The sequence below is a fragment of the Cygnus atratus genome, chromosome 15 (genome assembly GCF_013377495.2).
Source record: "Cygnus atratus isolate AKBS03 ecotype Queensland, Australia chromosome 15, CAtr_DNAZoo_HiC_assembly, whole genome shotgun sequence".
Taxonomy (NCBI): Eukaryota; Metazoa; Chordata; class Aves; order Anseriformes; family Anatidae; genus Cygnus; species Cygnus atratus.
The window spans coordinates 2,642,140-2,654,636 of NC_066376.1; the positions used below are offsets into that span (position 1 = coordinate 2,642,140).

A 12,497-nucleotide genomic window follows, 5' to 3' on the forward strand; every position below is an offset into this window, starting at 1 on the left:
TGATCCTCGTTTCATCCCAACCGGTGCTCACGAACTTTTCCCATGGCACACTTGACATTCTGCTGAGAGCCTCGAGCACCCTGAGCGGATAGCGAACAGATGGATTCAATCCCGAGGATGGTGCCACTAAACAACCCGAAATACCACAAGTAGCTGAGCGGAAAAAAGTTGTCTGGCACAGGAAGATGAATTTTAACCATTTTTGGGAAAAAGTGGGTGAGGATATTGGCGAGTGGGGAAAAAAAGGAAGAAAAGAAGAAGAAGAAAAGTCCATCATCCTCTTTCCAGTGGGAATTGAGTCCTTTCTGCTTGTCTAAAGATAGATTTGCAGGGAGGTCTGAGGAGCAGTGCTTTGTGATGTGCTCCTTGCAGGGGCTTATGCCTCTGGCACCACTGTTGCCTTGTCCCCATGGCCGGCACCGGCGTTGCGGTCACGGGGATGGCAGGGACGTGAGCCGAGTCCCTTCCCCGTGGGGTGCCAGCAGCGCTGGGTTGGAGCTGGCAGGCCTGGCACGAGGCTGGCAGCCGGGACCGTGGCTCCTCAGCAGAGGCATCCGCTGCCGGCGCCAGCAGCGGGGAGCCGCGCCGGAGCCAAGGCACAGCTGGGCACGGAGACCTTGAAAGGCTGTTGCTCCAGGATGCAGAGGTCATTAGTCACACCTAATTATTTATTAGCACAGACTTCTTGGCAGAGGTGCTTTAAAGACTCGTGCCATGCTGACAAGGTAACGCCGGCTCCGGCCCCGCTTGGCTGCTCCGCGTTTCCGCTGGCAGAGCCACGCGAGGAGGGGGGCGGCGCGGCGTGGGGCTGCGGCTGCTGCCAGCGCTGCCTGCCCGCGGCCTCGGAGGCACTGGGGAAAGGAGGCACCATGTTCCTGGAGCCCCTGCTCCTCCCAGCACCCGGCCCTGGGGCTGGCTGGGTGCAAAGACCCCCTGGAAATTGGTGGGGGCAAGAGAGGGACGTGGCGGTGGGAATGATGCTCCCTAGCTGTGGCGGCTGGTGGAGAGCAGCATCCTGCTAGGGGAAGCGGAGGGAAACAGCCCCAGGCAAGCAGGGAAAGGAGTTTGCTGAACAGCTTCTGAGCGGGACAAAATGCCTCCGAAGGCAGCAGGGTCACCAGTCTTACCCAGCAGACACATCGATTGCCATCATGCCATAAACTTGAGCCCTGCTCTCTGCAGAGCACCGCGCTCCCCAGGCTTGGTTTTTCATTTTATTCCTTTCTGTAATTTAGCATTTGCCTTTATCAGTTGCTCTTTTCATTATTTCTCCTCTCATCAATTATCAGCTGTCGGGATGATGGCCGGTCCGTCGGTGTCTCAGAGATTCATGTACCCTCTGTTGAAAGGCTGAGCAGCGCGTCGTTGTTCCCTTTTCATTCCTGCTTTCTCCTTGAAGGTGCCCTGACGTGCTCTGCCCAGTCCCTGCCTCCCCGCCCAGTCCACAGGGAGCACCAGGAGCGTGCTGGATGGGGGCACAAAGGTTAACGGGGGCTCTGCAAGCTTCTCTCAGTGCTCCATCTTCTTATTTAGGGAGCCCTTGCACAGAAGTCAGCGTGTCCCTGGCAGCAAAGGAGTCGGGGCAGCCCCCACTTTGCCTGCCGGTTCACAGGGAGCCTTGCAGTGGTCTGGGACCGTCCAGGCAGGTCCCAACAGCACTGGGCAGTAGAAGGGAGCAGAGCTGAGAGCACTTCCTAGGGGAACAAACATTTGTATCCCGCTTCTTGCATCAAAAAAAGTCCAAATTTGCCCTGTCCCCACTGCTTGGAGCGTGAGCTGCTCTCAGCTGCCGGTGGTGGAAGCGGAATCACCCGTGGAGAGTAACCGCGGTTATCATCCTACACGAGGCTCCGCATTGTTTAGGGGAACAATTTGTGTGATTCATGTGAGGCGTTCAATATGTTTATAAATATATATTTTGACAATTCCTCAAGAGGCTGATGGTTTGCGGGGGCGTTTCTGCGCAAGCGGCTGTCTTGCAGCTCTGCCCGTGTCTGCGTGCTGCGGAGTGCCGTGTCGCTGAGAACATCTGAAAATCCCACCCCTAGGCCCTCCCTTTGGAGTTGTGCTACGTTGGCCATTTGTCCCCTTGCTCTGTACTCTTTACCTTCCTTCTCAGCCTTAAGATTTAGGGGGAAATACAAAATTCAAAGCTAGACACCATAATGGACATGTCATCAGCGTGTGGGGGCTCAGGAGCCGTGGCTGTGCCTCTGGCCTCGCTCTGCCAGCACAGGGTAGCCTCTCAAATGGGACAAGAGCCTGCTGTTTTGAAAGAAAAGTTCACAAGGATCTGATTTATGCATCCTGGTTCCTCTGCACGAGATGCCCTGGCTGCAGGATGGAGCCTGGCAGCACGTGGGAACGTGTGGTACTCGCGCTGGCCCCATCGAAGGGCTCCTCTAATCTGTCTTCTCCTTCTCCCCACAGGTATGCGAATACTGGTCACCCTGCTGTTAGATACTCTGCCTATGTTAGGCAACGTCCTCCTCTTGTGCTTCTTTGTCTTCTTCATCTTTGGGATCGTCGGTGTGCAGCTCTGGGCAGGGCTGCTGAGAAACAGGTGTTTCCTAGACAGGAATTTGGCAACGTGAGTACACAAAAGTCCCCTCCTTGTCATCCTTTCTCCCTCTGCCCTGGTGGAAGAGCCCTGGTGGTGCGGGTTTTGTCACTCAGGAGGTGCTCGGAGCTGTCCCCCATCACCTCTAGCTCCCATTCCCCAGCCAGTGGGACCTGCAGCGCTCAGGCACCGCAGTCCTGCCCCCAGTTCTCAAGGTTTTGGGACTCTGAGCCCAGGTGCTTCTTGTTGGCAGGTTCCTGAGGGTTTGCAGTGGCTTTCTCGTGTTTTTCCCCAAAGGGCAAGGACGTTAGTGGTTTGGTTTATCTCTGACCAAGGAAGCTGAGATCCCTTACTCTGGGAATTTGAGGATTTAGAACAAACTAAAGCTCTGAAAATGGCCACTTCCCAAAGCTGCGCGGGTCTGGGAGGTCACCCAGCGCACTGCACCTGCGGGCACGGGGTTAATTCGGTGCTCTGCCCTCTGGAACAGACAGTGACAGAGGTGCTGCTGAAACACCCCAATGTGCCACTGTAGGAGCAGTAAGAAGCATGACATGGAAAGGCATTAGTACACCGCTCTGTCTGAGCAGGCACCAGAGATGTGCAGGACACTCAGCCGCCTCTTCTCTTTGATGGACACCTCAGTTTTGGTTCTTCCAAGCTCGGCAACTGCATGGACCAACACCCCTGCCAGGTGCGGAGGGTGCTAATAGGCCTTAATGACCCTCACCTGAGACCCCATCCCCACCCTGGCCATGGCCCACGAGCTCTATTTAAGTCATCCTGGGGGCCTTGGCTCTGGTCTGAGCAGTGCTGTAGGTGGGCCTGTTTCTGTCCCTGGCCCTTTTGTCTCCTGCCTGGGCTCCCTGGATGGGTTCTGGACCTGCTTCAGGGCTTGCTAGGGCTTGAGCTGGCAGAGGATGACCCTTGGCTCCTGGAGTGCCCCTTCAGCAGTGCCTTGTATGGCCACAACTTAAAACCCATCATCATAAAAACCATCAGCACAACCAATGTCAGAGCCAAGTGCGGCTTGCCAGCGTTCCTGCAAGCTCCTGCAGGCAAGGAAGTGGGCCTGAGAAAATCCTTCCAGAAGGTCTCTTGTTGGAGGCCGCTGAAGATGTCAGTGGCTCAGAGGTGAGGAAGTGCTGGAGACCAGCTAATCAGGGCAGCTCTAGTTCAGCGGGAGAAGAGAGAACCTGTAATTATGTCTGTTTGTAATCATCTGCTGCCTAGTGCTTGTATTGTGTCTAGAAAATGAGCAGATATTATCCCTCAGCTTTACCCCGGGTCCTGTTCCTGCCTCTCCCTGATTAGTCCGGTGGCTTTCAGCTCTCCGAGCCTCTCTCTCTGCTGCAGACCATCCCTGATGATACTTACTCATCCCATCAGTGATGCTGAAAGGCAAAAAATCAATGAGCCTGCCATCTGCGTGTGCCTCCACTCCCACATCTCCTTGCTCCAAGCTGGTGAGCTCTCTCCTGCATCCTTGGCAGGGATCTGCTGGTTGCTGGGATCCTCTGTCACCTGCAGAAATCCGGGGGCTGACATCGTAAAGCTGGGCTAGGATGGTCACGTTGCTGTATTGGGGGGGCCGGCCCCGTGTGGGCAGAGCCTTGGAGCTGTCCTTAGATGAGAGGGACTTGCCCGGGCTCTTTGACCAGCCTTTTAAAATGCTGTGTGATTTCTTGCAAAATGGAGCTTTTAAATTAACCACGGAGTGATTGTTTGCTAAGTACAGATATTAAGCAGCCGGGGAGGAAAGCGGCTGTTATGTAATGGCCGTTATCAGCATCAAAGGTGTCGCAGGATCTTCTTATCAGGGTCTCAGCCCCGTCTGCAGTGAAGTCGCGCTCCCTGTGCTAAGTCTCTGGAGCTGTTTGAGGAGACAGGAGGTTTGTGGGATGTTCTCCTTCCTGCCTCACCATGGCTCTGTGCTGGCTCCTGGGCCCTTCAGGGGTATCAGAGAAACCCAAAATGTGCTCTGATATGGTCAGCCAGGCCGAAGCTGCTGACTGGGTCTGTGTTTTGCTGGGTTAGCTTTAGACTTGAGAAACCCAGCAGGAAATCCCCATTCTAGGCATCGAGGTAGGGTTCACTGGTTTGCCCCTGCAGCAGCCTCTAACACCCCAACAGCAAAATTTACAGCACTGGCCCCAAAACAGCAATTCCTTCTGCCCAGCAGTGAGGTGCTGTCTGCTCACAAGACAGCGTGGAGCTGCAGGCGAGGCCGAGACTGGGGCTGGGCTGCAGAGGATCTATCACTTGCTCCATCCCTGCACGGAGCTGCTGCGCTTGGCATCGCTGCTGGAGAGCCCTGACCGACCGTCCCCTTCCAGGGAGAGCTGCCAGAGAATGAAAACTACAACAAAACCTTCACGCAGGGTCTGTAGGATTAAAGTAAAGCTCTGGTTTTCAATAGAAGTAAACAGAATAGAGCTCTGTGGGGAAGGAGGAATGAGACTCTGGCCATCTAGTTTCATCTGCCAAGTCCTGCTAAATCCCAGTGCTGTTCACCAGTGCTTCAGCAGGCTGTGAGGAGATGGAGGGTGGACAGACGCCCTGTGCACGTGGCTGGGGGCTGAGCAGATGGTGGTCCTGGTCCAGTTTTCCTTACAGTCCCAACAAGGGACTGGCTTATAGGCAGGGCTCACCGTAGTGGTGGTTCAAACCCTCCCAGGTGAGACCAGCACTGCTTTAAAGCGAGGGAGAGCATCTGGACACGGTGCAGGTGCCAGGCAAGGAAGGGTCACAGCACCAAAGCGTTTGGGAGTGAAGCAGATGTGAGCTCAGAGACCAGTGCTTCAAATGCAGTTTTTAGTCTGCCGCGTGCTTCTCTGCCTGCTTGCTGCCAGCAGCTTTCTGGGCCATGTGGCTTTACAGCAGGCATCAGATGCAGGAGGGACTTTGATTTTGCCATAATTCTTCTTCCTGTGAAACCATTTTAAACTCCCTTTTGAAAGACGGCTGCTTCAAGTAAAGAAACTATTTTCAAACGCGGTACCTTCAAATTGAAATCCGGGGACTTCTTTGAGGTGCGCTGGAAATATCTGCCTTCCCCCCCCGCTTTGAAAATTGTGCTGTTCCGACGCAGTGTCCTGCTGAAAAGAGGTGGTTTTATTAAGGGTTCTTTCAGCAGTGACTTTGAAGGAATTGCGGAGAGTTTCTGTGCTGTTGCACTCTGGTGAGTTGACGAGCAATAAACTGGAGTGGGGCACTGCTGTGTCCCATGGAGGGCTCTGACGGCTCGGAGGCCTCTTCAGTCCCCTGGGGACCTTGGTGGCCGGGCTGTTTCCCTTGTTGTTGCACAGCAGTGGGGAATGGCAGCATCGGGATGGCCTCTGCTGCTTTATGAGCAAGTGCAGGAGGTCCTCAACAGTAGGAACTGGAAAAGGAATTAATTTCACATGGGCTTTCTTGGGTTGGTCTGGCCTGAGAGGGGAGGGCTCGGCACACTAATGTGGGAAGGGTGAGCGTTAGATCTGCGGTGTGTCTCCCCCACACGGCCCCTCTGGCTGCCTGCTGCCAGCACGAGCTGCTGCCGTGGTAAATGAAGGAACAGGGTCACCCCCAGCTCGTCTGGGCTGCTGCTGCTGGGGCTGGGGTGTTATACAGAGGAGCGTTTTCCTCCCCATGGAGCCTTTCAGGGAACTCAGCCGTTTGGAAGCAGGAGAGGAGAGAGAGCTGTGAAGCACTTTGTATTTGTCTAATGCTGCAGGACAGTTCTAATGTGAGCACTTCAGTCTTAATTAACTCTACCTGCTTGGCATTGTACTGCCTTTGGCTCCTTGGCTTTTACAGAGCTACTTGAAGGCGCATTCGGCCAAGGCAGACAGCTCTGAGTTTGAAAGGTACTTCTGAGTGTTGCCTAATTGCTCCTCCTGGCATCACTCTGTGCTGTGACGTTGGGCTGTCAGCAGGGTTTCCTCCAGAGAGCAGCCTCCTCTCAGAGGGAACCCATCCTGCTTGGTGCTGAGTCTCTGCCTTTTCCCTTTCCCCCTCTGTTCCTCGGGAAGCTGAAGCAGGATTGTGCTCAGACCATGCGCTGTGCTCCAGCCCTTGTGGGTGCTGTCCTGCATGGGAAGGCTGAGCCTGGGGGCAGATGGGGCAGGGAATTATTGTTCAGCCTCTCTTGGCATGGGAGAGAGCAGATTTTCCTGCTTCTTGCCCAGAAACTGAAAGAGGGAAATGCATAGGAAAGCTGCTGTAAGCCCAGAGAAAGATGTGCACTGGGCAGCTGGCCGAGAGAGGGGTGTTAATCCTTTCTAATGTGATAACAAGATCCATTCTGGGGCTTAGTTTCTCGTGACTTTTCCCTGGAGCACAAGGGTCTGACGATTAGTGGATTCATTACCATTAATGAGTTATTTGGACTATGCCTGTCGGTAAGGAACAAGGAAGTCTGACCTCTTGTGCACATGGAAGTAGGTGGTCTTGGCAGGGCGCATTCATTTATTTTGTGGATATTGAGGATTTTCTTTTTCTGCAACACTTGGCTTCTTATTCCTGCCATTCCTTCCTTCCTTCCCCTCTCTGGTTCTGCCAACACAGCCTTCAAACAGAGGAACCAGAAAAAGGTCTTAAATTCGCAGTGCTTGCTGCCCAGTGGTGTGTCCCGTCCCTGCTACCCTGGCCAGACTGGTGCTCGTGGCATCCCATGCCCAGGCACACAAAAGGGAGAAGGGCTTGAAAAGGGCTGGGCAGGAATTGGCCCCAGTGCAGTTGCATTTGGCTTGTCAAGGGCAGGACTCTTAGTTTGTGAATGATTTGGGGGGAAGTTGCAGAAATGAGCAAGGCAGAGAGAAGGGAGGATAAAACCTCAGTTAGCAGCAGAACCAAATCGAGCTTCATCCACCCTTTGCAATCAAGCTGTGCTTTATTTTCTTCCCACAGCCACCAAAGTGTGTCGTTTTCCCCAGAGGGTCTGTGCCCAGATCCCTCTGCAGCTCTTCAGATCACAGCCCAAGGCAGCATGTCTGCAGGCAGTTTTTTCTCTTTCAGCCCAAGGCTTCCTAAACTGTGACTCACAGGCAACAGCCTCTGAAATCTGACTATGGCTCATCACAAGCCTTTCAAGTTGCAGTGTGTAGTGAATAGAGGCATGGCACGGAGGGGACTGGTCCTGCAGCTCCCCAGCCTGGCTGCATCCCCCCCCTCCAACCAAGCTGGGTGCACAGGCTCCTGCGGAACTGGCTGGCACGCTGCTCTGCAGCTCGTTGTGTCCCCATCCAGCCTGCCCAACGGGGGAGGGCACATCAGGCGATGGGAGATCACCTCTGGGGGCTGAAACCTCGATGATTAATGTGGGCCAATGCATATCGGTCCTGCAGCTGCGAGGGCAGGCAGCTGCGGCTCTGCATGGCGCTGGGTGCCGTGTTACTGTGCTGCAGTGGGAGAGGCAGCTCGCAGGGGGCTCGGGTGTGAGCTCGGAGCAGAGCATCACGCTGACGCACCAGCCCTTCTGTCTGAGCGCTTCTTCCATGGGCAGCGTTCCTGGCACAGGCTGCGTGCCTGCATCTGAACGCGAAACTGCTCCCAGGAAAGGAGCTTGTGCAGCCATAGCCGCTAATTACCCAATCATCCCTCCAGATGGTCCGTCTCCCTCTGCAAGTCCAGCTTTGCTCTGGGTAGAATCCTAATTACACTGGCCCACGAGCTGCGGTGTGCTGAGCCTTCCCATCCTGCCCGCTGCCAAAAGCCTTCTGTGATCAGGAAATGCCTGCTGCTGGTGTTGCTCTGGGACGTTGCTTCCAGGGCAGCGAAGGAAATAAGTTTTTGAGGTGTCCCACAGCTTCACCTGGCTCTGGAGCAAGTTTTCTAGTTCTAGTTTGGAAGAGTGTCACCTGGAGTGGCACACGCAGATCAAAGAACCTTGGCCAGCATTGCTTTGAGGGAGCAAGAAAGAGCACGAGCTGTTCTGAGAGCACGTGGGTTCGTTGCAGGGCTAGGAGTTCAACGCGTAGCTTCAGCGTTGCAGGTTATGCTCCGTGAGGCCCCCCCTCTGCAGCTCTCCCTGCTGTAAGCACCGGGCTGGGCGTTGAGCCGCCAGCTGGAGCCAAAGCTGTGGGTTTACATGAGGTATCACATCAGGAGTGGATGAGAACTGTGGAGACCTGCCCAAGCTGGAGGTCCGTGTGCTTTGACGAGAAGGTAGCACATGAGACATCTCTCCTGCCATTGCGGTAGGGACTCATAGGGTAGCTTTGCCTGCAGCCCACTGGGTCCTGGTTTCAAGAGTGGTGGAATCAGCCCTGGGGAAGCTGCTCGTAACCCTGCTGAATCAGGCAGTGTACAGGGTAGTGCCTGGGCTCTGGGCTGTGCCCCTCTCACCACCACGGGGTGCAGAAAGCCCTGACCTGATGTCCTGTTGGAAAGGCTTCAGAGGTGCCAAGCACGCGCTGCTTATTCTCTTGGGAGGAGGAGGCTGATGGACACGGACCTGCGGCCTGTCAAACCTGGGGTTAGCAGAAGAAGACGTCCTTCCTGAGGCTGGTGGGGCTGGGACAGCCCTGCCTGGGCTAATCGCATCGCCCAAAAGCCCGGAGAGCTCTCAGCACCTTACTGAGTGAGCACAGCTGCAGCAGGTCATGCAGACCCTGTGGCTGCGAGCGGAGATGTCCCAGGGGTGGTGGCAGCCCCACCACATCAGAGGGTGCAGGAGCCCTTTGCATCCGAGCTGATTATACCCTCTGTATACCCACTGAGGCCAAAACAGCGCTGCAGGGGCTCTGCGTGCTGCTTGTGAGTCAGGAAAAGTTGCTCCTTGTGTTTCTCCTCCTACTCGCTCTGTTTCTTCTCTCAAGTCCCTCGGCTGTCTTTGCACACAGTCTGTAGCACTCCCAGGCACATCCCTGTGCCTCTGTGGCTTGTAATCCTGTGAAAGCCTCCACAATGCCCCCCTCTGTGTGACAAACTCTGCTGCTTGTAGTATCTGATCTTCCGGCAAACACAGCGCTAGCACAGCAGCGCTCAGCCTTTTCTTCAGCTCGTTTTATATGGAAATTTCCTCCCAGCGAAGCCAGTCTGTGGGAGGAGAAGGAGAGGGCTTTTAGGCAGTCCTGCAGGACTGTTTTTCAAGTGTTTCTTCCCTTGAATATAAGGCATTGGAAACTGGGAGGAAGATTTTACAGTCGTGTCTGGGGGGAATGGGGATGTTGTGTGAGGGAAGGGGAATAACTGGTGAATAAGTTCAGTCACCAGCAAATGCCCAATTTCTCTGGCGTGCTCCTCTTGGTTATTCCTGTAGCTGGATGAATCCTCAACACCTATCTCCAGTAATTCATGGATGGAGGAGAACCAAATGCCCTAGGGAAGCTGTTCAGGGTTCATTTTCCCCTTGGTTCTGCCCTGCACCAATTAACCTCTCCTAAAAGGCAGGTGATCATTGACTTCTGCGTTACTCAAGGGTTTAGGGGAGCAATTTCAAACAATCATATAGAATAACACCAGCTTGGCAGTCCTTAGAGCCAAATTTATTCAGGAGTTGGGAACATTCAGAAGCAAATAAAAATGCATCTGTCCTGTCTTGAGGAATTACCTGCTTGTCTTCCACCACATCTTGCTTGGTGCTGTAATTTGTGTTGCCTTTTCCCTTATCTCCTGACTGATTGTTTAGCGTCTTAGGTCCCTGCAGCTCTGAGCACAGCAGATAGTCTCCTCTAGGACTTTGCACCCTCATGTTTTGAGCAGCACTTCAGCAGCGAGTGCTGGTGGGCCCCACGGATGCTGATCAAAGGCTGCAAGGAGACGAGGACTCTGCTTGCTTGATCTGCCTCAGAGCACGGCTTGGGAAAAGGCACATCCCTGCCATGCTGCAATTAGAGTACTTGCTTATCGGAGCTCTAACAGAGCCATAAACTCTATCCAGGCCAATTAAATCAGATCTGCAGGAACCATACAGTTCCCATTAATGTGGGCTCTTTCTTTTCTTATGCAAGAACAGAAGGAATTTGAGATGGCCTGCGGCTGCCTCTCTCCTTGTTAAAGTTCAGCTCACTCGTCCCAGAGACGTGCCGAGGGGCAAATTTCTTGGAAAGCTGCTTTGCCTTCAACTTGTGTGAAGCATGTTCTGAGCATCAGAGGGTCTAGCTCTCAAGTTTTGGGAAGCATCTGGGCTGCTTTTATAGTGTTTTCCTCTACCCTCTCATTTCAACTTCCAACTGTCTTGCCTCATTTGCTCGCTTGGAGAACTCAGGCTGATCGTTAACTGAAAGATCCCTGGAGCCTTACAGGATGCTGTAAGCAGAAAGGGTTGTAGGCAGAGGTTGGGGCTGATGTCTCAGCTGTGACTTGCTGTCCCTAGTATGAAGGAGCAAAAATGAGACAAACTTGCTGGGCTTTGGGATTTTCAGGTGGAAGGGAAATGCTTTCAGAGCAGGGCAGTTGCAGGGACCTTGTTCTCCTGCTGTCAAGATAAGGGTCTTGACTCAGGGTCTTATTTTTGGCCATGGAAAGAGGCAGTGCCAGTGATATTGTTTGCTAATTTTCTGAAGGGAACAAAGGAAAGCAAGCAGAGACTTCCAGGAAAGAGGTATTTTTTCCCAAAGGTGTCCCACTGAGTTTCATTTCTTGTTGCTAATCCTGTTGTTAGCTGTGTGTAAGTCCAAACTGTTCAGGTGTCTGTGCAATGCAACAAAGACATTTTCCAAGTGCTTTGTGTGGAAGTGTTCCTTAGTGTTCCCAGGTTACTGGGTTTCCCTCCTTGGGATACCACTTCCCTTTTCCCTCACGGTATTGCTTTCTGTGGAAGGCAGCGGCAAAGCCACCACTGAATGCAGCAGGCCAGGCCAGAACTCTTATACATTGAACACAGAAATTCCTATTTAATATTTTTTGACCTCTTTGTGACTGCGGCATGGCCAGCTTTGTCACCATGCTACACTCAGCTCTAAACACACACTCCACCAATTTGGTTCCAGATTTCTTCAGAGCGCTTTCTTTGTTTCCACTCAGCCTGCTCTGCACCTAAAGCACCTCAGTTCTAAGGTCGCCACAATGCAGTCTGCCCCTTTTTATGTGCATATTCAGCCCACTTAGCAGGGCAAAGGAGAAATAACACTTAAAGCAGGGACAGGAACCAGTGCCTTTTGCTGCTGATGTCACAAGGGCTGTGGGACTGGTTCTCATCCCTCTTTCTTTCTTCCCCCTCCAGGACGTACAACCTCACCTTCCTGCATCCGTACTACCGGACAGACGAAGCGGAGGAGAATCCGTTCATCTGCTCATCCCATCGTGAAAACGGCATGCAGAAGTGCTCCAACATCCCAAACAGGAAGGAGTACAAGGTGGAGTGCACCTTGAGCATGGACTCCTACACCCCAAGTTTATACAACCCTGACTTGAGCAGCAGGAATGCCTGCATAAACTGGAACCAGTATTACAACGTATGCATGGCAGGGGACGTAAACCCACACAATGGAGCTATCAATTTTGATAATATTGGCTATGCCTGGATAGCTATATTTCAGGTATGATTCTCGTAAAGGTTTTCTATTTCTTTTTGTTTTGTTATCTCTTGCTTGGGAGGATTTTGATCAATGCATCAGTGGAGAAAGGAATTTGCTTGCACCTGCATGAAACTGCAAATAAAGACGCATCAAGTAAATGAATCTGACAGTAACCAGCACAAATGCTCCAAGAGAGCATTTGGAGAGAATAAAAGAATAGCCATTTTTCAGAGTTTTAGAAGAGGGAGGAAATGTTGCTGAAGGCAGACAAAAGAATGGCAAGTTCTGTCACTGAAAATCAGACTTGGGTTAATCCCAGGGACGAAATCATTTTGAGAGCTGGGATACTTATTTATTGCTGTGGTACAGGAAGTGGAGAGCACTGTCCAAGTCCTGAAGCATGAATTATTATTCTTCTAAAATGCAGCAACTAGCTTGATGGTATGGTTTGGGCTTGAATGAAGAATTACAGGGTTATACTGGTTAGTATGATA

At 52.9% G+C, this 12,497-nt stretch overlaps 1 protein-coding gene across 1 annotated transcript in view; it reads left to right on the forward strand.

Annotated features, from left to right (window-relative positions):
• The window catches only part of CACNA1H (calcium voltage-gated channel subunit alpha1 H), a 225,580-nt gene that overhangs the window by 113,969 nt on the left and 99,114 nt on the right, over positions 1-12,497 (forward strand). The window contains exons 5-6 of the mRNA XM_050713773.1: positions 2,431-2,590; positions 11,709-12,024. Coding sequence (XP_050569730.1) covers positions 2,431-2,590; positions 11,709-12,024 — 476 coding nt within the window. The remainder of the gene's footprint in view (positions 1-2,430; positions 2,591-11,708; positions 12,025-12,497) is intronic.